At 40.1% G+C, this 25,934-nt stretch overlaps 1 protein-coding gene across 2 annotated transcripts in view; it reads right to left on the minus strand.

Moving 5' to 3' along the window:
* Nucleotides 1-25,934, minus strand: part of Kcnq5 (potassium voltage-gated channel subfamily Q member 5) — a 519,189-nt gene that overhangs the window by 13,794 nt on the left and 479,461 nt on the right. For both annotated transcript variants that reach the window (XM_085679420.2, XM_048430486.3), the window contains one exon: nucleotides 9,475-9,583. In XM_085679420.2, coding sequence (XP_085535546.2) covers nucleotides 9,475-9,583 — 109 coding nt within the window. The remainder of the gene's footprint in view (nucleotides 1-9,474; nucleotides 9,584-25,934) is intronic.

A 25,934-nucleotide genomic window follows, 5' to 3' on the forward strand; every position in this document is an offset into this window, starting at 1 on the left:
GCAGAGATTCACCTTGCCTCTACCTCCCAAGTTCTGGGATTAAAGGTGTGCGCCACCATCGCCCGGCGGTAATTTGTGTTTCTATTTTAAGTGTATGTGTTATTCATAGTGATATTATTTTCCAGTTAATATGTAAGCATATTTTAACAATATAACTTGCATCTGTGGGTACTGTACTTATTTTCTGAAGATCTTGCAAAAGAAGTTAGGGAAACATACAGCTAAGACTCCTCTAGCCCTCTTTCATCTTGGATTGGGATACTAATTATTAGGGAAGCCCAGTAGATCGTAGATGCCCTGACTCATCTCTCTATTTCTCTTGCTTTTTAGCTATTTTTAAAGTTTAATTTATTTATTTATATGTGTATGTTTTGTGCCCGTGGAGGTTAGAAGGCTTCAGACCCCTGGAACTGGAGTTATGGATAATTATGAGCCACCATGTAGCTGCTGGGAATTGAACCTGAGTCCTCTGAAAGAGCAACAAATACTCTTAACCACTGAGCCATCTGTCTAGTTCCACTTTTTAGCTCTTAACAATACACCAACTGGCTTCCCTTGAGAACAGTCCGTCTAGTGTCCTTACTAGAGGTTGCAAGCAGTTATACCAGTTGGCTGGATTAGAACGTTAGAACAAATTCTGTGACTGCATTGTTTCCACGTCTGACAAAAGAGCCCTTTTCTCTTCTTCCTCCTCCTGGTCCTCCTCTTGGTGTTCTTCCTTCTCCTTCTCCTTCTCCTTTTCCTCCTTGTTCTCCTTTTCTTCTTGTTTTCTTTGAGACAGGGTATACACAGGTACATCTCTGTATATCTCTTGATATCCTGAAACTCACTATGTAGACCAAACTGAACTTGAACTCACAAGGATCTGCCCACCTCTACCTCCTGAGTGCTGGAATTAAAGGCAGTGTGCCACCATGTCCAGTCTAAATTATTATTGTTCTCAAGATGAAAATAGAGGAATATGTTTTATAGGTTTGGTAAATTTTCTTTTTAATTGGGTAAGGTAGTAAAACCCATGCAGAAACTTGATCCAAGCAGTCAATAAATAGTTAATTTCCTCCCAGGGTCTGTTTAACCTTGATATGTTAACTAAATTTTGGAATTTTGTTTTTTCTAGGAGTACAAAATTTGTCATAAAATTTAAAGTGTGAAAGGAAGAAGTAAATAAGTACTTGTGCACTGTCTTGTTCTTAAATCATTTTGTTCCAGCAGCAAAAAGGAGACTTGGTTTAAGTTATAACCAAATAAAAGATTTAAAAAAAGTCTCTGTGTGTCATCAAGAGGAACAGTAGCTTAATTCAGCCACAGTGAAAATGTGGCCACCAGTGATTGTCTCCAAAACATAAACAAACCACAAATATCCTAGGGAATATATTAGTTGATTTGAACAACATGTGCTAAATGATCCTTACAACATCTGCTGGCAGCATCCTTTCCTGTGGCATGCCTGTCAAGAATGTCTTAATAGTGACATAAAACACACATCCATCACCTCGGTTAAAGCAGAGGAGGTGCCATCAGCAAGATTAAGAACTGATGATCATAAAACAGCTTACAGAGTCAATAACAACACCAATATCAACAATCTGCAAGGGCAAATATCAGCTCCTCTCTGTGAAGTGATTTTATCTGAAGTACAAAGTGAGTCTTTAGTAGGATCCAGAGTTGAGACTGCATTTTAAGAAGGGACCAGGAGAACAAACAGTCACACGTGTGCCTCTCAACACGGGTACCACGGAAAGAACACTGGGAAGCTCTATCATCCAACCAGGGTGACAATGAGGTCTGATTTGCATATCCACTTCAGGAGGTTTGACATGCCATCCCTGGCTCCTCAGTGGCTGATCAGATGTGAGCTATTTTGGAGGAGGTGAGTCTTTGCTAGTCACAAAGAAATCTTAACACCTGTGTTCGTATTAGAGTGAAAGATTACAATATCAAGTTTTTTTAAAGCATTCCGTTTGCCATCTGACTTCAAACCCTTCCCCCTATCTTGCCTCCCCTCCACCCGGAGTCCTGTTAACGCGGATGGACACTTCCCAAGGACCTTCTCCTTTGATCTTTCTGAGCTCTTAGCAGCACTTAGCACATTTAACTTCTGTCTCCTGTTCAGGCTTGTCTTCTGCTGCACCTCTCTGGTTTCCGTCTGTCTGCTAAATCTTTTAGCTCCCTTTGAGTCATTCTTTTTTTTCCTTTGGATTCCTTTGCAAGCTTTCATGCACTGGAATCTGGGTAGACCATTTTTATTTTTATTTTCCTGGGATGAGACATGAGTAAGACAGCTGTCATTGTGTTGATGGTTACCAAGGTTGTTCCCGTTCCACATCTTTCCCTACTGGGCCACAGAACCAGAGATGCACTCTGCTCTAGAGTCCCGTCCTTTAGATTCAACAGTTGCCTCTTTCAAGGCAGATATAATTTATTTGTTTTGTTTTGTTTAAAGACACAGTCTCACTATTCAGCCCTGATTGGCTTTCAACTCTTGATTCTCTTGCCTCTATCTCATCAATGCTAGGATTTCAGGTCTGTTTACTATACCTGACAAATACTAACATTTGTGTGTGTGTATGTGTGCTGTATGTATGAGGAAGTCAGAGATTGTCTTCCTTCCTTGATTTCACCACTTTATTTGAAAGGTCTTTGGTTGCACTTAGGGTTCAGTGATTCAGCTTGTCTAATTATCAGATATATCCTGGCAGATTTCTTGTCTTCTCTCTTGAACATGAGGCTTACAAACGGGTTGTCACGCCTGCCTGACTTTTAATATGAGTGTACAGACTTCTAACTTTGGCCCTTATGCTTGTACATCAAACACTTATCCACTGAACCATCCCCATTGATGATATATAATATTTATAGTATTTTATATGCAGTATTAAATATGAATTATATATTATATTTATTATAAATACAATATTATATACTATTATTTGTACAGAATTAAACAGTAGTCTTTACTTCTCAATTCCCTCTTTACTTGGCAATCATAGCATCTTTTCAAACTTTAGAATAAAGCATCCATCAGATAAACGTGCTTCTGTATTTAAAGACTTCTCATGTTCCTACACTCTAAAATAGTTCATGTTCTGCCTTCAATTTTACCTGTACCTTCTTGCTTTGCCACCCTCTACTAAGACACACTCTTTCAAATGCCACTTCACTTCTTCACTTTTCTGTAATTGTGGTTCATCCATGTTTAATACACCTCCCCTTAAATAACCTTACTGGATCCTACATATCAACCATGTTTCTTCATTCCACCCTTCTCCGAATGCCATATCCGGAAGACCTGTTGATGTATGCATGCTCTGATTATGCTGGCCTGCTGCGCATCATGGTTGATTGTATTTTTCCTGCTGGTCCTCATGACTGTAAGCAGGGACCTGTCTCCCTTGTTAATGTCTATCCCTGTGTCTGGTGAACAGGAGAAGCTCAGCTTACATTTTAAGAGTGCATATACTAATTTCAAAGAGTCTGTAGTTAGACCTCTGTACGGAAAGGAGAGAGATGACCACTAAGCCTTTTCTTCTCGTCTTCCTCTCCTCCTTCTGCTCCTCTTCCCCCTCCTTCCTCTTCTTTTCTTCCACCATGTGGCACAGGTTGGCCCCAAACTTGTCATCTTCCTTTTTAGTCTCCTGAATTCTTCAGGTGCATGCCACCACCACCTAATTTCTTACGTGTGTGTGGGGGGGGGCGGGGGGGGGGGTGAAACAAGGCAGTCACACCCTGAGCAGAAAGCGGGGAGAAATCTACTTGGGACATTGATTTGTGATGGGGTAAAAAAATTAACCTTTAATTTTGAGTTTTTATCAGTCTAAATAATAGACAACTTCTGCGGAGTCATAGTTAGCACACCGTTGGGAAGGGATGTGGGTGAAGAGGGTTATAATTATTTTGGGAACTAAAAGCATGTCTTAGCAAAGGGAAAGGACCATTCCTCTCGTGTGACTTGTCATGGGGGCAGGTAGGGAGGAAAAGGCAAGCCCTCTTCTTCACAGTGGAAGGGGGACAGTGGAGAAGGCCCACTGTGAGGCATTAATAAGCCCAGTCATCTCAAGGGCTAATCATTAGCACTGGCCCAGGGCTCACTGTAAGTCAGCACAGCTCTCGGTAGTTGTAAATATTACCTCATTTAATCTTCTTCACAGCTAGGACAATACTATCACCGTCTCCCTATGAGAGGCACAGGGCTGGATATAGGATATCCTGTTTCTTGGATCAAATTTCTCAAGTAGCTAGCTCCGTAGGGTAGTGATGAGGGGTGGATGACCCATAGTGCCAGGATAGAGTCAGCTAAAGGAATCTTTAAGGGCCTAGGAACGTACTTCAGTGGTAGAGTGCTTGCTTGGCTGGTTATGCATGGTGTTGGGCTGCAGTCTCAGGGCTGCAAGCTAACATATAGAATAGAATTCGTTGAGTTTTACTCATGACTTTCTTGTTTCATTAGATTCTTTAAACAGTTGACTTTACTTGGGATATGGATGGTTGCCTACAGTGAAACATAACAGGCATGGTGATTATTGCATATAAATATTAAGGGACATTAGGAACATAATAAAATTAATAGTTTCTCTTGCAGTTTTTCAAAATAATGAGCATGGTAATTGGGTTGTTTTTAATTATCTTTTGTAGAAAAATAGGTTGCACATATTCTCATTCAGATTTTTGCTTTGTGGTCCTGGGGATCAGTTCCAGGAACCCACACATGCTAGGTAGGCACTCTGCCATCGAGATAATAATATGAAAAGACACACATTTTCTGCATATATAACAGCATCTTATGCAAAAGCAATGGTCACTGAGGACCTCATTAAGAGTTACTCTCATCCTAGACATAGTAATTCTATGAAACCACACTGGCGAGAAGCATACAAACACCACATTGTCTGTTGAGCAAAGCACTTTCCCCCAATGCCCTATTCTTTAAACAATACTCTCACGGCGCCTTGGTGTTCACGTCTGTGAAATAACCTAGCCCAGTGCAATACAACAAGCAATGTAACTTCTTTTGCATTTTAAGAAGGTGGTTGCTCTGAGACATTTTAAAAAAATCTAATTGCATTGATAAGACTTTCAAAGATTTGTGAAGACAAGTATAAATGTGTGAATTTGCTAAATATTTATCGTTTTTTTTTAAATGTGTATATCAGTCTCTGTGTGGGGCATGTGCACATGAGTGCAGCTGCCATGGAAGCCGTAGACGGTTCTTGATCTCCTGGAGTTGACACTATAGTCAGTTGTGAGTCACTTGATTTGGGAGTTAGAAACTGAACTTTGGGCTCTTGACCACTGAGCTATCTCATCAAGACCAGATTCACACTTCTGTAGTGGTTGCAATACTAATACAAGCATGAAATGTAACTATCGCTCAGCTCCAGAAATTCCTAAATAATCAGATGCTCTGCATTATGGAAGACCATGTCAAGGTAATGGCAGTTTCTTTCGTTGTTTTTATTTTATTGTCATTAAAAAAATCAGTCGTACAAAATAACTGGCTTCATTTTGATATTTTCATATATGTATACAATTTACTCCAATAGCATTCACTTTCTATAGCGTTCCTTGAACCCTTCCTCTTATTGTCAGCCCTTCTCCTTCTCTAAATCTTCCCCCTACAAACTTTATAAACTTTTTTAAATGTAGATTTTTTTAAATGCAGATTTTTTTTTTTAAATGTAGATTCTGCACATGAGAGGAAGCATGCCATATCAGCCTTCTTCAGGGTCTGGTTTACTTCACTTGAAGTGCAATCCAGTTTCGTCAGTTGTTTTCCTGATGACCTTTCGTTCTTCTTATATGACTGGGTACTGCTCTGCTGTGTATGTATCTCACAGTTTCCTGACCCATCCATTTGTTGTTGGGGAGACAGACTACTCTTGTAACTTGGCTGTTATGTGTAGTATGTGGGTGATGTTTGTCAGTGATCAGGAAATAGGTGTCTTACAAAAATAGTTTCTATTTTAAAAGATTTTCTTTATTTATTATGTACACATCGTTCTGCCTGCAGGCCAGAAGAGGGCGCCAGATTTCATTACAGATGGCTGTGAGCCACCATGTGGTTGCTGGGAAACCTTTATTTTACATGCTTCATGGATGAACACCTCCAGACTGTTATTAAACTCTTGAGTCTAGTGGTTTTTAAGTTTTTAATAGTATCTATCTAATCTAATTCTTTTAAGTGGAACTTGGGAGTGATTTAAGCAGCCCCAGGCAGAATCAGAATGCAGGAGAAAAGATATCCCCCAGGTACCAAGTATCACCATCAAAAGTTTCAAAATCCCCTCAAAAGCAGACACCTCAGCCATGAAGTTCAGCTAAAAATAAGGACTATGGGCTGAGGAGATGATTAAGTCGGTAACAATGCTTACTGCCTAAGCAAGAGGACCTGAGTTCAGACTCCAGCAGCTAATTGTAAAAGCCAAGTGTTTCTACATCAGCCTCTAACCCCCACGGCAGGATATGGTTAGAAGGTGAACAAAGGAGAATTGCTAGGGATTGTTGACCAGATATTCTAACTAAAACACCACTAACTCAGCTGGGCAGTGGTGGTGAACGCCTTTAATCCCCGCACTCGAGAGGCAGAGGCAGATGGATCTCTGTGAGTTTCAGGCCAGCCTGGTCTACAGGGCTAGTTCCAGGACAGGCTCCAAAGCTACACAGAGAAACTCTGCCTTGAAAAACCAGCCAGAAAGCCAACCAAATAACAACAACAATAACAACCCCCCCCCACCACCACCAATAACATTAGTTCCAGGTTCAATGAGTGACCCTGCCTCAAGGCAGTGATGGAGCAGGGCATATGGTGTTCTACTCTGGCTTCTGTTCGGCCACACTGGTCTGCAGACTCCCTCTATCCCATGCATTCACATGTGCATGACCCCTCCCACACACAAAGAAGAACCAAGATGGGTGTGGTGGCAGATGCTTGAAATGGCAGCCTTAGGGGCATAAAAGCAGAAGGATCAGGTATTTAAGACTAGCCTTAGCTACATAATATGTTTGTGTTTGTGACCAGCCTGGGCTACACGAGCCCCTGTCCTAAAAAAAATAAACAAAACCCAAACAAAACTACAAAATACAAATCCCAGACAAAACAATGAACAGGAAAGGAAAAGGGATAGAGAAAGAGTTCAAACAAGGGAATTTGGCAAAAGACTTTACAAACATCAGCCGATTTCAGGAAGGGCAAAGTAAATCTTAAACTGTCGCTAAAGTGCTCAGGACAGCAGAATAAACCTAACTCATTTTCTTTCCTGCAGCCCACGATCCTTTTATTAGAGGCTGTGAGGCAAAAGCAAAAGTTACAGAGGGTCTGCGGAAATGACTCGAAACTGTGTTAAGTCTGACTTTTATGGAGCCTGATCTGCTTCTCCTAGATAAGATTTAAGGTACTTGTTGCAAGTCGGATGAATTTGTGGACTGAATTCTCCGACCTTTATGTCCAGGCCTATGATAGAAATAGCCAAAGCGTGTGAAGAATCTGAAGGTGACTTACAGAGCGGGACTGTCCATTACCAATTCCTGTGATGATCGAATGTTGCTGGTTTTACTTATTACCTTTTGTCCAATATGGTTGTCATGTTGGGCCATTGGATACTAAGCATTTGAAATGTGCATTGTGCAACGAGCAATTAAAATTTTCAATCGTCTTTCATTTTAATTAATTCAAATCTAAATATCCTTTTGTAGCAAGGAGCTTCATAACGAATAGTGCGTTTCCCAGTCCTAATCGTCTCTTTTTAACCTTAAAAATTTTTATGTATATGGGTGTCTAGCCTGCATATATGTCTGTCTATCCTCTGAATAAGGACCTGGGTGCCTGAAGAGGCTAGAAGAATGCATTGGACTCACAGGAACTGGAATTACAGTGAGTCACCACGTGGGTACTGGGAATCAATCTTGGGTCCTGTAGAAGGGCAGCCAGTTCCCTTTAACCTCTAACCCTCTCGTTAGCGCTATCACTATCCTTTAATTGAAGGCTTCTGACATTATTCCCCTACATATTCTGAGTTCAATACATACATATACTTTTTTGTGAGGTGGGGTTTCCCTATATAGTCCAGGCTGACCTCAGATTTATACCTGGGATTATAGACATGTGCTATCAGGCCTCACTTAAATGTCGCTTAGGACTTCAAGGTTATCCATGGGTACATGGTAACTATATAACTGGTTGCTCAAGCTGGTACCTAGTAAGGAAGGTTGTAGTACTAGGTACAGTTCCAATAAGATGTGGGGCACAACCGGAGACCATCTGGCCTGAAAAGGAACCTCCATTTCTGCAGAGCAACTAAGGTGTGCTACACTTCTGGTTAGCTTGTGTTACAGATCATTTAAGCATCTTCTGGAGCATTATGCATATTCATAATACCAAGGTTTTCTTTACCCCTACCAACATTTACTGGTAACTAATTTCTGCTTTCCCAGTGTTTCCCAATGAAACCACAAAGTCATATCTAACATCATGTGAAATGATCAGCTCAAACTAGCAGCAAGTGATTAATTCACCCGATATTGGAGATTAGAGCAAATATCTGAACACACTAAGTTAGTGTGGTATTTTAAGCCATTTCCTGGCTTCTTGGTAAGATGTTGGACATGTCAAGCAAGAAAGCCAAACCGTTCCCCCAATATATACAAATAGATACAGGTTACACACAGGGATTAAATTGAGAAGGCAGAATAAACAGCAACTTGTTCATCTACATTGTGAATTTTTCATATGTGTGTGAGGTTTTGTAAGTATAAGCTGGAGCTAACATGGGTCCTCTCTTATTTATTTATTTATTTATTTATTTATTTATTTATTTATTTATTATGTATACAAGGTTCTGCCTGAATGGATGCCTGCCCGCCAGAAGAGGGTACCAGATTTCATAGATGGTTGTGAGCTACCATGTGGTTGCTGGGAATTGAACTCAGGACCTCTGGAAGAACAGCCAGTGCTCTTAACCTCTGAACCATCTCTCCAGCTCCTCTCTTAGCTCTTTGCCAATGTAGGAAAAGCAGATTAAGATTCTCTATAAACCATCACTGCAGAGTATCTCAGGCTTCCCCTGTTCAGAGCTCAACCTTATTTCAAATAGCCTAGAGGGATTTTCCTTTGGTACAAAATATGAAACATATGTCATTAAATAAAGGCATAAAATAATTTTTAAAAATCCAATTGTACCAATAAACCAAATGTTCCCAAAGCAAAAAATACAGCACAGCATACTAGCTCTCCTATAATCTCCCTGGTGTGGTCTGGTTTTCAAATCCCTCCACCATCTCTAACATATCTCGTGTTGAATGCAGCACAGCTCCTTAATTAAGAATAAAAATACTTCATGAGTTAAAAAAAGCATGTGGATAAACCCCAAACGAGAGATAGTTATTCCAGGAGAGTTACCTGCTGGAAAGAAGCGACAGCCACATCGTAATACAAATAATCAGAGACGTGCCAGGCTCATTTGGTTCATGGCTTTTACCCACCTGATAGCGCGAATGACAGTCTTAAGTGGTGGGGTGAGGTCCTCCACGGACACGTCACACTGGCATCCTTTCTCATCATATACATCGTCGGTGCCCAGGGCTGTGTCAGCTGCAAGAGAAGATACCACTTAACACGCCAGTTTCTGTTAATACATCTGGGGTCATTTGTCTCATATAGAGAGTGGGGGCACATACAGACTGTGCCTTTAAGCAGCGGTTGAGGTACAAGGCCAGTCAATTGTATCCCCGAGTCTTCGCCTTGTCCTTCTACAACCTTAACCACCTTTTTCCTTTTTTCTTTTCTGTTTTTCTTTCTCGATTTGACACAGATATTTTCTTAAGCTGCTTTCCACCTGGAGGAGGGCGGTGATGAATTTGTGTTGATCCACCCGTGCTTTCTGCCCTGCTCCTGGGAAACTAATAGACATCATTTAAATTGCAGCTGTTTGGAGTTGAGAACTCTGCCTTTGGACTGTTAATTCACCAGTCTGCCTTGACAGAGCTCAAATCCCACGACACTGGCCTCATTAGCCCTTATGCTGAACAAGTTATTTAAGCAGCAGACTGGAGAAGGCTGACTACTTATTGCTGGGCTGGCAATGGTGGGGTCGTGGGAGCACTTGCTTAAGATAATGTAGTCAAAGTTGAGAGAAGACTAGTTTGCCTATGAAAATCAGTTCCACATGAACCAATCAGATTAATGTTTTGGTTAATTGTAACATTTGGAAAAGGAACAGGGCTACAATAAATACCATGTCATTGACACTTTATAAAATTACAAATAATAAGTTCACATCTTTATATTTTTGTTTTCAGCAACAAAATATTAAGAACCAAGTAAATTCATGCACAGAGTGATAGCCTAAATAAATACCGGAAGGCGTACACAGGGAATGCTACAAAGCTGTTAAAACTGATGTTGCAGACTAAGGACTGAGAAAATGTCATATTGTTAAAGAAAAATGATATGAGGTCAGGAATAATCTTAGTGTTCTTGCCTACTATATTTTCCACAGTTTCTGCAATGAATATGTTTTAACTTTATAGCATAAAGTAAATAGAGAAATAAATACACACTCGTGAGAAATGGACAATAAAGGCTGCTATTTGGTTCAAGCCTTCAAGCCTTGTTGAATGTTGACATGCATTACAAGTGTCACGCTGCTATGCTGTCTTTGCTCGGCAGCCTACTCTTTGCAGCCAATGGGAGGAATCTGCCACCGGCTGTCCTGGTTTGACTCCAATCTGATAGGCTACTGGAAGTTTATTCATTGAGATTTGTGCCTGTGCTAGGAATGCAATCACTACAGTATTTCATTCCATGAATATTGGCTGAGTGCTTGGTCTATGCACTCTGTGCTGGAGTGGTAGTGGGTAGAGGTAGAGAAGGTGGGATTGGTCCTCGTCCTTGGGAACATTCCTAGATTTTCTTCAGGGTCCCTTTGCCAGTCATTCTCTCAAAGGAAGGAAGACGGCAATGAATGCTGCAATGATAATGATAGTGCGGTAATGATGCTTGGACTGTCGGAATTTAACCTCCAAATTAAATTGTTGAAACTTGGTTAGTAGTGTGATAGTAGGAGGAAGGGCGTTTGGGAGGCGATAGAGGCCCCAGTGCTCCGGAATGGGCTTGGAAAATGTACGGCAGGATTAGGGGACCTTTGGTCACCAGATGAGTATGGAGTTTGTCACCTCAGGAGAAACTAGCAATAAAACACCTTTGAACAGAGCTCCAGTCCTTCCAGACACTGAACCTATTGGTGACTTGATTTTGAGTGTTCTTGTTTCTAGAACCATGAGAAACAAATTCTTATTCTTAATACATTTAAGGTGTCAGGATTTTGTTATAGCAGCACAGACTGAACCAAACAGCCATCATTCCCTGAAATGTATTTCAGTTCTTTGGTGAAGTCTCTTTGTGCATTCGTTTTTATAACGAGAGTCACTCTACAGATTGTTGGTGGTTTTGTGTGGAAATCAAAGCTTGGATGAGACAAATACATTGTCTGAGGCCATGAAGGGGTAAATGAAGCTATGAAATCGGAGAACCCGTTATTACAATCTAGTTTCCTGCGGCTTCACAGTCCATGCTGTGGAACAATGACCTGTACACTGTCAATTGTGTATTTTAATAAAAAGGTGATTGGTCAGTAGCCAGTCAGGAAGTAGAGGCAGGACAATGAGAACAGGAGAATCCTGGGAACAGGAAAGGGTCAGTCTGCAGTTGTCACCCAGACACAGAACAAGCAAGATGTGACTGCCTCACTGAAAAAAGATACTAAGCCATGTGGCTAACACAGGCAAGAATAATGTGCTGATACAAGTTATAAGAGTTAATAAGAAGCCTGAGCTACTAAGCCAACCAGTTTATGATTAATGTAGACTATTTGTTAATAATGGATATGGGACCTGGAGGGATGGAAACTCTGGTCAACACTTTGTATCCATCATTTGGTGTCAGAGAATAGGATAAAACATAATAAAATAAAATAAAATGGCAATGTCAGAAGAGATGACACAGGAGCAGACAAGTAGAGTCTGCCCTATTGGGTGCCTCCAACTTTCCTCCAAAGACATTAATCACAGTTTAAACAAGAGAATCTTAATTAACTCCCAGCTGATGACCCGGAAGTTGCTGGTATATTTTACCTAATTGTTGACTTATACAGCACAGTCATTTGACCCTATGAACTTCATTTCCAAAGTTAGAGGCCTTACTTCACCTAATTGATCCCAATCAACTGGTAGTTGCTAGAGACTATGACCTTATTTGCTGTAAGGGTTTTGCAGACATAATTAAGATATGGTTTGAGATGAAATCATGTTGGGTTATGGTGGATAAGAAGTACAGCAAAACTGTTTTCATAGGAAACAGATTAAAAAAAAAAAGAACCAGGGATGCAGAAAAGCTGAAAGTAGAAAATGTGATTTACCCCATTATGTAAGCTCACCGAGTGGCAGGGCCGGATTCTTCCCCCTGTGTCTCCTGAATGAGCTGACCTAGGAATACTTTGCTTTTGGACCCTGCAACTCCTGAGCTGTGAGACAATACAGTTCCCTTGCTTTAAACCACCCAATATGGGGTGATCTGTTATGACAATCTAGGAAACATTTTTCTCCATGGTTTCCAGTTCTTTACTCTGGGACAATAATGATGATCATCATAATAGCAGTAGGATTTTTAGAGAAATCTAATTATGTGCCAAGAACTTTAATTAACTGCCACAAACCCCTGTGAAGTGTGTCTATTATTACCCCCAGCTTTTCACAGTGTGGGAGTAAGGCACAGAAGGCTATGAAATTTGCCCAAGGACACATGCAGACTAACTAATAGAACCAGAACTTAAACCTGTTCATTTGGGACCCTGAGATTCCTCTGGCCCCTGCTCATGTGTCCCCTCTGCCTCTGCTCTTGACCTCTGACTTCTTTTCTATCACCTTTTCCTTCATGTGGCCATGGGCACACTGACTGAAGATACAGTTTGGACAGTGTAAAGAGCAGTACTGAGCCCATTCACATCCTGAAGGAGCCCTGGCCATGTACTTCCATGTGGAAGCTGGAACTTCTAGGAAGAGTGTGTGAGAGGGAGAGGATAAGCAAATAAGCAGATACATAGGTAGGGGACACAGCAGAGCAGCTGCCTGGCAGAGCTGAGACCACCACCCTTGAGGCGCCCAGATATTAGTTACTCATAAGCAATAACACCTTTCAGGATTTCCAGTAAAGAATTAATGAGAATGTCTTATATTCTTCTTCAAAACTGAGGCATGTGGCAGTTTTTCTGACTGTTAATAATGAGAAATACTTCTCATCCTATGTTTCAGAAAACCGGGGAACACTAGAGAGGACATGGGGAGGGTGGATGCCACAATGTCCGTTTCGAGAACCTCTCTCAAAAATATAACACAACCAGCCATAATCTGATGTTTGGCAGCATAAGATGTAGGGTCATTTTTTTTGTTGTTATTGAAAAGTAATATCTTTTATTTTTTGAGGTTTTTTTTTTTTTATAAGGCATGCAATGTGTTTTGGTCAATTCTGATCCCCTATTCCCTCTGTTCCAGTTCTTCCCTGATCTACAGTGCCCTCCCAACTTCATGTTGTTTTCCCCTCCACTGAGTTCATTCATTGATACCAGGAGGTACATGGGTATAACAGAGCCATCTACTGGAGCCTGGGTTCTCAGGGACCGCATCCTTGAAATGAATGGACTTTACCCTATCACAACAGTATATGTGGATGTCACAAAAATGACAAAGTGAAGATAATGAGACAGTGGTGTAGGAGGTCCTTCTGTATTTGTGTTGCTTTCATTGGTTAATAAGGAAACTGCTTTGGGCCTGGTGATAGGGCAGAAGTTATGTAGGTGGGGAGACAGAACTGAATTCTGGGAGGAAGGAAGCAGAGTCAGGGAGAGACAGAGAGCCACCATGGAGTCGCCAGAGTCAGACATGCTAAATCTTTCCCAGTAAGTCACTAGCATGTGGTTAATAAAAATGGGTTAAATTAAGATGTAAAAATTAGCCAATAAGAAGTTAGAGCTAATGGGCCAGGTGGTGTTTAAATGAATGCAGCATCTGTGTGATTATTTCTGGTGTAAGCTAGCTGGGTGGCTGGGACAAACAAAGGGCCCTCCCTCACACTCCAGTAACAGACCAGTGCTCACGGCTGACTGCAGATGGAACTGGGACCCTCCCAAATGTTCACATGATGGTTGCTTCCTAGGCTACTGTTGTACTTCTTCAACTCCAGTCTGTGTGTCAAGACTACATATGGTCCAGAAGTCTAGACTGGAAATTGGAGTCAGACAATAACTGTATTATATTCAGCTATGACTTACTGGGGAGTTTTATCATAACACTTTATAATTCAATTATTCAGGCACAAAATAAAAAAAATCATTTCTGCTTTATAGATTGCATTTATTGTGTGTGTATGTGTGTGTGTGTGTGTGTGTGTGTGTGTGTGTGTACATGCATGTGTGATGACCAGAGGACAACCTGTGAGAGCTGCTTCTTTCCTTCTACTATGAGGGTTTTGGGGATCACACTCAGGTGATAAGGCCTGGCAGCAAGCACCTTGATCTGCTTAGCCTCCTCTCCAGTCCTCATTTCTGCTTTTTTTGGTAGGTTTGATTAGGACAAAAAAAAAAAAAAAAATCAAACCTATCTCTGTTGGTGCGTGGAGGTAGGGATTGAATAAGATGTTATTTTTGTACTTTATTCTAAGGGGAGATGGGGAGAGCTTTAGGGGAATGGGATGGTTGGGATGGAGGAAAGGTGGATATGGGAGCAGGGAAGTATATATCTTAATTAAGGGAGCCATTTTAGGGTTGGCAAAAGACTTGACTCTAGAGGGGTTCCCAGGTGTCCAAAGGGATGTCCCCAGCTTGTTCCTTGGGCAGCTGAAGAGAGGGCGCTTGAACTGGCCTTACCCTATAGTCACACTGATGAATATCTTGCATATCACCATAGAACCTTCATCTGGTGATGGATGGAAACAAAGACAGAGACCCACATTGGAGCACTGGACTGAGCTCCCAAGGTCCAAATGAGGAGCAGAAGGAGGGAGAACATGAGTAAGGAAGTCAGGATCGCGAGGGGTGCACTCACCCACTGAGACAGTGGGGCTGATCTAATGGGAGCTCACCAAGACCAGCTGGACTGGGACTGATGGAACATGTGATCAAATCGGACTCTCTGAATGTGGCTGACAATGAGGGCTGACTGAGAAGCCAAGGACAATGGCACTGGGTTCTGATTCCACTGCATGTACTAGCTTTGTGGGAGCCTAGTCTGTTTGGATGCTCACCTTTCTAGACTTGGATGGAGGGGGGAGGACCTTGGACTTCCCACAGGGCAAGGAACCCTGATTGCTCTTTGGACTGGAGAGGGAGGGGGGGGGGGGAGGGGGAAAAGGGAGGGAAATGGAAGAGGGGAGGAGGTAAAAATTTTTAATAATAATAAAAAAAATTAAAAAGATTAAAGTCATAAAGTGGAGAAATACACTGCATTTTGCTTCGTTTGTATCTTGGGACATCAAGTTTCTTTCTAGTAAAGTTAATAATTTTTTAAACTTTTATGGTTCCTAAGAGATTAGAACCCCTCTTTGAGGAGACTGAAGAGATGGTTCAGCTGTTAAGATCACTGGCTGCTTTTCCAAAGCTCATGAGTTAAATTCCCAAGAACCCCAACCATCTGTATTGGGATCCTTAGTTCTCACTAGCATGCTTGCAGGCAAAGCACACACACCTAAAAAGGTACATAAATAAATAAAGTTTTAAAGGACCCTCTAAGACTGTTGAACACGTGGGGATCGGTAATTTTCAATGAAGGTTGGATATGTGTTTTCCAGTTACATGTTGGGCTGTGAAATTTTGGTAGATACTAGTCTTGGGAACGGAAGTTAGGGTTAGGGTTAGGCATGGGAGTCCATATCCATCGGAATGAAACCCAGTCATACTGTCAAAGTGTCAGTCAAACAGGGTGCTCCAAATGCCTTCTTCCTTCGGACAATCTTCCCACTTAATGCTGTTCATCCTTGGCACAGAATAAGAAGTGTAAAATACAACCTTTTTGTTGCCACAATGCTTTTCTGATATTTCTTTCTTTCCTCCTTTCTTTTCTCTTTCCCTCCCTCCCTTCTTCCTTCCCTCCCTCCCTCTTTTCCTTTCTTCCTTCTTTTCTTCCTTTCTCCCTTCCTTCCTTGGTGTTGTTTTGTTTTTAGGGGGCCAGGGCCTTGATCATTTGAGCGTTCTGCCCCTGAACTGTACTCATAGTCTTGTTTCTTATTAATTATCAGTGTTCTGGGGTTGCTTCCCTGCATTTTGACAAACCTAAAATAAACACCTGAAGAAAAATCTCATTAAAACTCTTACTTTTTATAGTCTTTAAGTGATGAAAGAAGACAGCAAAGAAAGAATTCTGGAAACTTTTGTTATATCCAAAATAGTTTTTTCTCATGAAATTCTAATCCCAAGATGCAGGTGTTTATGAAAGCATAGGAAGTTTCTAGCTCTTTTTCTTAGTAAAACATCTTTTAAGATCCAGTCCCTTTTATGAGTTTTGAAGTGATACATTTGGCTTCAGTTTTGACTGCATATTAGAATCACCTGGGAGTATGAAAAAAAAAAAAAACAACCAGCCAACTCCCAAGCTATCCTAAAATTAATACTGAAAGTGAGGGTGGAAGCTAGGCCTCAGAAATGAGGTACACAGGCTGGCCATGGAGTTGCCTCGCTTGCTGGAGCCTCTGGTTTTAGTCTAGTACAACCACACCAACACCACCAGAAACAGACATCAGACCTATATACATTGTCTTTTCAGATTCCAGTGAAATCCAAGCACAACCAATGGTAAGAAGTGCTGAACATGGGGGGAACTAATGATACCCAGTCTGTGTGTGTGTGTGTGTGTGTGTGTGTGTGTGTGCACTGCAGATATGTTTTTCAGAGTTGCAATCTGAGACAATATAAGTGTTTTACAAGACAAAAGGAAATGACACCATTTAAAAAGTAAATCACCAGATGAATTGCTGATAAAAAAGACCAGGGCTTAGAGCTATCATGAAATGTTAATTGTTGTGTAATTCAGGTTGAAGGTGCCAACCTTCAAATGGATTCCAGCTACCATCTCCTGCCCCTAATGCTGCCTTAACCTTACTCCTAAAGGAGCAACTGCTGTTCTACCCTCAGGAAGTTTACATCTTCACAGAACAACATAAAGTCAAATTGTCAGAAATCTTGCAGAAAACACTTATTTTCTTGCTGTGGAAGAGGAATTCTGTCAGTATGTTTGGGGACGCAGGGAGTTTATAGTGGAGAGAGCTTTGATCATGAAGAGAGCAAATAACTGCCCACAGAAAGTAAATCATTATAATACCAAAAATGTTTGATTTAGAAATCCTGCAAAGTACAAACAACACTGATCTGTCTATCATGCTTAGAGCAGTTAATTGTGATGTACATATGAAAGGAGCAGATAAATTATTTAACAGAGATGACTTGGACTGGGGATGGAGTTCGGTGGTAGAGTGTGGCTAACAGGCACAAGGTCCTCAGATTGATTCTCAGGGCTTCAAATAAGAAAAAAAAACATATCCAAAAGGAACCAGTCACAATCATTTTAAAAAGCACTAAGCTATTCAACATTATTACCTATAAGAATCCACAAATTAAGAGCATGGACTTTTATCTCTGTAATTTGTACAAGAACAGTAACTAGTAATGACAAAATTGATGGACTTAGCACACTTTTCGCATTGGTAGTAACACACATAAACCAGAACAAATTTTTATGGCTCTTAAAACTTACAGTTAGGCCTGGGAAGATGGCCACACAATTTTGGGGACCTGAGTGTGAATCTCAAAAACTCCCATAGAAACCAGGCACTGGGGGTAGAGGCAGTAGAGTACCTAAAAGCTTTCACGGCAGATGGTCTGGCACACATAGCAGGGGACAAGGGACTGTGTCTCAGAGTGGAGGACAAAGACTGATACCTGTGACTGTCCTCTGATGTCTACATGCACGTGTGTATATACACACTTAGTGCTGCACTCACATTCATTAACATGTGCGTGCGCGCGCGCGCGCGCACACACACACACACACACACACACACCAGATTTTAAAATAGAGCAGGGAAACTTGTTGTGTGATATGAAAGGAAGGAAATGAACGTAGTAAGCTTTATCTTATTTCTGCCTACTATAAACAGTTGCAAGAATTCAATATCCCAAAGTCGGAAGTTGCACGTTTTCCTAAGTGATAGCACTGTGCCAGGGAGCTTAGTTAGGAGCCATGAAAATGGTGAGTGAGCTGAGTATGATGGCCTAAAAATCTTCAAAGTGTGTGATTCAGTTATAACAAGCAGCTAAGCACCTGCATTGATTAGTACGGTAGGTGCAAAGGAAACAGGAGAGTATATGAAGATGTTATACGAGGACAGGAAAATCTAAATTATATGTATTTTGTAACTCCCACACTTGACTTTTTGGGCAAAGGGAAGATATAAAATTAACCAAGGTGTCTCTGGCCACTAATAACATAAAGCTTTTGAAATACAGAGTAGTCAAGAAATGTAAAAAATAGGATGAAGGAAGGAAATTTTTTTTTGCAAGATCCAAAACTTCAAAGCAACCAAGATTGTGGTACATTTCTTTACAGTATGTCTGTGAGAGATCTCAGTTCTGGGTCATAGGGAACACAATAAAGCAACCACCACTAATGATAGTGACCAATTTGTCACATTCTGTCATAAATTACAATTTATTCTCCAAGGGTTTGGACTACAGTTGCTCTGCTACCCAATAGCATTTCACAACACCTTAAGTATCTTCCTAAATTTAGAAGGTTCCTCTTGGACAGGTACTAGGCCAAGGATAATTCCTTTGATCTGAGTAGACTTTAGAGTGATAGCTTGGGACCTAGAACACAGTCTCACTTGTCTATGTCCTAGGCTTTGCCCCGCTTCAGTCTTGTGTTAGATGCTGCTAAGTCACCAACCGATTGAGTGCATCCCTCTGGCACAAAGAGCCAACCCAGGAAACAGATAATAATTTTTTTGGCCTAGATGTTTCTAATTTCAAATACTTATTTTAGCTCCCATCATAATAACAATAAATGCTCATTAAAATTTTATCATTAATCACTTTTATTCTTTGACTAAGCGCATAATATTGGCATGCCTCAGTGAGGTACAATATGATGTTTTCTGGTTCCTGTTATTGAGTCAGCATCTTGTTATGCTGCATGCTTACATCTGAATTCTTGATCTTTCTGCCTTGACCTCCAGCATGCTGGGAATTAGCCACGCCCACCACACCCAGCATATTCCAGTTTTGTATTCATATACACACTAGAAAATTATCATATCAGAGTATTTAGTATATTGTCACCTGAAACATTTCTTGTTTCCCAGAATTATTTTGTTCCTTTTAACTGACTACTGATGATATAAAAAAATTAAAGTACACCTAATTTAAATATTCAGTGCTTCATGGAAGGATAGTACACACTACAGCACAAAATTAAGCCTAACTGTCAAGACAGCCCCTTCTTGTTTTTTCCAAAAGAAAAAATGAGGGTATGATCGAAATTACAGCTCACAGCTTGGGTTCATTTGGATGGTATGAGATGATTTTACAGGTATATTGGCAAGTATGATATTGCAAAATCCATCCATTAGCCTTAGGAATAATGTTATAATTAAAAAAAGATATAATCAGAGGGGGAAAATGGGGTGGATTTAATTAAAAAATTAAACATATGTATATAACTCTCATACAACAAAATTTAAGAAAAGAAAGATGTACATTTGAGTTAGGGCCTGAAAATAAGTGAGATTATGGGTTAGTGATATCAGCTAGTTGTTAAAGGTGCTTACTGACAGGGTTGGTGACCCGAGTTCGAGTCCTGGAAGACACATAGTAGAAAGAAAAAACTGACTCTTGCAAGTTGTCCCCTTACCTCGACACACATGTTGTGGCTTGTGCATAAGGTCTTCCATACAAATAAACAAAAGATAAATGTGATAAAAATGTAAATAAATGGCTGAGAATAAATGACACCCATCAAAATTCACAACTTCTTTTCTCTCTATTACTATTATTTTTTTTATTTATTTGTGTTTGGTTTTTTGAGAGTCTTTCTGTGTAATGTCCCTGGCCTTGAACTTGCAGAGATCTGTCTGTCTTTGCCTTTCAGGTGTGTCCTAACACACCCAGTCTTACAATACATCTTTCAATGACTACTTTTATAAAACATTGCTTTATAGAAACATGTAAAAGCATTTGATTAAATGTTCATTGTGTTGACTAATTTGAAGGCAGACTAAGTTTTGTGCTCTGTACAAATGAAAGAATTTATGTGTCCCTACAGAAAAAGTTCAATTTTCCAATGATGTTAGATTAAAATATATAGCTCATAATTTAAACAGAATTCATTAGTACTACAAAAGTTTACAGAATTCTATCTTTCCATATTCTTTCTTCCTTGCTTTTGCCCTTCCCTTTCTTCCTTCCTTAGACGATGTTTCATGAATCCCCCTATGTCCTTGACCTTGCTGTTGTATGAGCTGAGATGACCTTAACCTTCTTATCCCTTGTTTCTATTTCCCCACGAAGTGCTAGAATTATAGGCACAAGCTACTCGTTTAGATGGTGTTGACGACCACACAAGGACTTTCTGTGCGCTAGGAATATTCTCTACCACCTGAGCTACACCCTCAGCCGCCATAAACTTTTCTAGAAAAAAAAACAGAACTGAATGTTCAGAATGCGTCTTAATTGGGATGTCTATTGCTTTGAAGAGACACCATGACCACAGCAACTCTTTTAAAGAAGAACATTTAATCCTGGTAGCTTTCTTACAGTTGGAGGTTCAGGTCATTACATCATGGTGGGACATGGTGGCATGTAGGTAGACATGGTGCTGGAGAAGTAGCTAGGAGTCTTACATCTTGCAGGCAACCGGAAGCAGTCTGAGATACTGGGTGTGGCTTGAACATATATGAAACCTCAAAGCCTGCCTCTACAGTGACACACTTGCTTCAAGAACACCATACCTTGGGACTGGAGGGATGGCTCAGAGGTTAAGAGCATTGCCTGCTCTTCCAAGGGTCCTGGGTTCGGTTCCCAGCAACCACATGGTGGCTCACAACCATCTGTAATGGGGTCTGGTGCCCTCTTCTGACCGGCAGGCATACATGCAGACAGAATGTTGTATACATAATAAATAAATAAATAAATTTAAAAAAAAAAGAACACCACACCTACTCTAACTAAGCCAGGTCTCTAAATAGTGCCACTCCCTTTTGGGGGGGTATTTTCTTTCTCCACAGAGTAAAAAAAAAAATGTGTGAATGTGTGTGTGTGTGTGTGTGTGTGTGTGTGTGTGTGAAGTTGTAGCAATTGTGTTTGCTACCCAATAAAGGGGAAAAAAGAAATGCACAATGACAATATTTGAAACCTGAAAGCAACTATTCTAGATTTCCAACAACAGATATCACACTGTTAGTAAACACTGAAAAAACAAAACAAAACACAGCACCGGGAGCAGCAGGAGCAGCAGACGACTGAGCAGTCACGGCAGCCAAGGAAAGTGGGCGTAGTATTATGCTACTTGATCTCAGTAATGGCTATCCATCCATCAGGAGCTACAAGCAGCTGCTGGTCTACATCGACTTCAGTCTGGTTATCCTTGAATATGTATGTCCAAGAGAATACATTAAGAGCATATCCCCTCCACCTCAGGAGTGTTTTGGGCATCATAATAATCCTTAACAAACTGGAAGCACAGATGCTCAGAATTAGCTATAGTACCCATTTAACAAGGATTCAAAATTCATGCTCAAGCAATAAGTCAAATATAATCTTGCTTGCCAACAGATAGTTTTTTATTTAAGAAAAACAGCCTGCATTTGGTCTTTGTGTTCCATCAAGAGGAATCTAATGCTTAATTCTCATTTTGTTTAAGGCTTCTTGGTTATCTAGGAAATGGGATGTTATTTCAACATCTAATTTATAAGCAGTTCCAGCTTTGGTTTCTATAGACGTGTCCAAAACATCCCACTTGATAGGGAACAGCACAGCTGAGGACAGCGAAGTTCATCTGGCCTCATCTTTTTTTTCCCAGTAGTTACTCCACATTCTCTCCACCTCATTTGTAATAATCCTCCGATTTCATTGTCACACACTGTAGGATTGACTAAATACAAGCTTCAATACTTCCAGAACTCCATACACTTCTCCCATATTCTGTAGAAGAATACTCAAACCTGTACAGACGCTTCCATCATTATAGCCTGAAGAGTCAACTAACTCTTCAACAAGATCAAGTCCCCAAATCATCAAAGCTGCCCTTATCCTTTGTGCTAAGAGCTTCTTTCATGACCCATGTGCAGTTTCACATAGGAAATAGCTCAATTTCTTTGGTTTTAACCTTTTCCATGTAGCCATATTGACCATATTCATCAGTTCATGCCATAACACCAGAACTCATTCTTCCCACCTAATGTTAGACCCACCATTTTACCTGTTAGACCAATGTCTTTATCTTTCCTCTTTGCATTTTAAATTAAATCATAAAGTATAAGAAAAAATTTTGTCTGAACACTCAGAGGCAAATCTTATTAAAATTTGGCATATTCCCCTGTAATCACATTTTCTCTGCATCAGCTGATGCTTTATGTCAAAGTCAATTCCTTAACAGATCAGAATTAAGCATTTCTGGTTGCCATGTGAGAGAAATTTATTCTGAGAGCTCCTGTCCTGTGTTATGGTCCTTCCATCCCATGCTCCAGGTTTACCAAGTGACTTCTAGGTCCTCTGGTGCAACACTGGATACTCTTTGAGGAGTGCTAGCCACATATGCAACCCATCATTTTTCCTTTTGTTTTTACTTGGCCAGCAATCTCTGTGTGCTTAATTCGCAGTGGGAAGATTGCAAAGTGCATAGAGTACCAATAAGAGCAGCATTCTTAAATGGGATGAACCTCACAATAAACAGAAGAAACTGTTTAAGGTTCAGAATGCAGGCAACTTGTGCCACTTTGGAAACTGTGTAATTCTATTTTGCATCCTAACTCTTATTTTTATTTTCAGTTGTTCTAAGTAAATAGACAGGGGCGTGGAGAAAATCACTTCGAGTTCAGAGCCTCAGATATAAGTGCCAAGTCCTTCAGGCACCTGCTACCCAGGGATGGATTAACCTTTTCCTCCTTTACTGGGTACACATGCTTCTTGCTGGGTATTGTTTGTCTTTGTGTTATGTAGTTCTAGATGAACCAAGGGTCTTGGACATATCAAGTAAGTGATCTACCTTGGAACTACACTCTTAGTGCAATAATAATTACTGTATTTTATTATTTTTGGTTGTTCAGAAGCCCTTTTACTCGGTACGCAGTTAACTCCGTGGAACCAGGACATTGTCTTCTTATCTATGTAGCTGATTTCTCGATACTGGTTTCATCATCTATTGTACTTATCTATATCTATCTGTCTGTCTACCTATCTGCCTATCTGTCTGTCTGTCTGTCTATCATTGCCCTACATACCTAGCTACTTATCTATCATCTACTTATTACTTATTCTTGGTGAACTGATCATGATTAAGTAAAACCCAAAGCCCTACTATGAGAGTAGATAGTTCATATGCAAAGTTAGGAAACCATCTCATTTGAGTTTCTATAGAGTAAGACCGTGATGAGAAAATGTTTGTTGCAACTGAATATATATCCATCAAAACATAAAGACTATAGAACTAAAAAAGTACACTGTTAAAAACTAAAAAAGGAGAAAAATTGTTCTATTTGAAAATGATTCCAATTATTCATATTTACAGAATAGATTAATTTCAAAATCATATAACCTTTGTGGAGCCCCCAAAATGTGAGTTTATTTCCACTCTGTCTGCTGGTCAGAGAGTTGGAGGTTGCTCAAAGTGGCTGACAAGCAGAGTTGCAGTCTCAACTCAGGATGTGATTACTTAATTCTTTTGAAATTAAAATAGCCCATACAAGTAGGTTCATTCAATCTTGATAGGTGGTCAGGATATACAAATGTACCTCTGCTCCTTTTTTTTTTGTAACTATGAGGTCACCTGAAATGTGGCTGTCTTCAGAATACATGGTCTAGGGCAGCTTCACTGCCTAAGCAGCAAAATGCTAATAATTTGATATCTCAAAGTGCTAAAGTGATTAACTGTTTGAGTTGTCCTTTGTATCATGTTAAAGAAGTCTTTTGTTACAACCCCCCACCATTTGTATTTGGGTATAAAAATGTATGAAAAATAAACATGGGCTATTTCAATATTCACTGGAATGCCCCCCCTGTACTTTCTATGGTTTCTGTTATTATTATTCTTCACTCGCCTCCGCATTTTTACTAATATTTCTAAATTCCCATGCCCCTACCCTGGCAAGAGGTATTTTTGTCAAGGCCAGTTGTGACAACTTTTTGAGTTATCAAAGCATAATTCTAATTAAAGGTTCACCTTCAACATTTTGAGTAGGTATTTACCTTTATATAATGCATATATATGCATATACACACACATATATACACATGTTCAAGACATATATGTGTGTGTATATACATATACACACATGTTCAAGACAAACAACACGGCAATTGTATCTACTTTGTTAGCAGTCATTAGCACTACTGGAGATCATAGATAACAGAGTTGGTGTGACTTAGTGAATGTCTTGCCTATTTTCTACTTCTATGTTATGAACTTCTTGACAAAGAATGAAAAACTTACACCCCAGGAAAAACATTCCAGTACCCAGAACAATAAAATGAGGCAATGCAGTCAAAGAAAATGTATATTACAAGAGAAAGTGCAGTTTGCCTTTCTTCCCCCTAGGAGATCTAGAATTTTCTGTGAATGCCCCTCTCAAATCTACAAAAAGATTTCTATATGAAGGAAAAGTATTATCAGCATTTGACTGGATTTTAGTTTTTGTTAACTTGTTCTATATTATTCTTCAGATTTTTTAACTTCTATTCATAAAAAGAAATACATTTTATACTGTGATCTCTCTCTCTCTCTCTCCCTCTCTCTCTCTCTCTCTCTCTCTCTCTCACACACACACACACACACACACACACCACCACCACCACAAATGCACAAATGTAAATAAGACAAGAAGGTGCCAGAATGAATATACATGTCTAATCCTGTTCCCTCTGAAAACTCACTAAGATGCAGTGATGAGATAATCTAAAAAGATAAACTATAAAAAGAGAGAATAAAAGAAAAGGCAGCAGAAACATAACTTTGGAGGTGGGAAGCAGATGGACAAGTTAGGTAACTAAGTAGCTGAAACCAGGAAGAAAACTCTATATCAGCGACAGGATAAATGGGGAGGCCAGATTCCCACTTCAGAAAACTCAAGGCTCGGAGGAGTTGGCAGCACTGGGCTCTTCTCAATGCAAGAACAAATGGGAACTTGTTAAGATGAGGGAGACTGGGTATAATTTGCGTCACACTGGGCCACACAGTCCTCTCTGCATTCACTTACTCTGCTCACGACTATGGATATGATCAATTGGTTTAAGCTCCTTAACATTCCTGCAGTGATGAGTGTAGCCTGAATCCCTGAGCTGAAACCCCTAGTTGCTTGTGTCAGAGTATTTTAAACATAGCAACTGTGGATAAAACCGAAACACTGTTTTAGTGATAACAGTAAACTCTATACCTACTGCATGGGTGCTGGGGTAGGTAAGTGCTCTCTTAGAAGAATTGTAAAGATATTAATATCAGGGAGATTCTAAATAATCCTATGTTAAAAATATTGTAATTTATACAAGGAGGATGGGAGGGTCTTGAGGAGAAAAAAAGAGTAAAAAGAGCTAACCTGTCATTAGCAAGAGCAAAATACAATTCTCAGAACTGATTGCAAAGGCAGAGATATGTAAATTTCACAAGAAATAGTTAAACACTGAGACTGGTGTTTC

This window comes from Myodes glareolus, chromosome 18 (assembly GCF_982192425.1).
Source record: "Myodes glareolus chromosome 18, mMyoGla1.1, whole genome shotgun sequence".
Lineage (NCBI taxonomy): Eukaryota > Metazoa > Chordata > Mammalia > Rodentia > Cricetidae > Myodes > Myodes glareolus.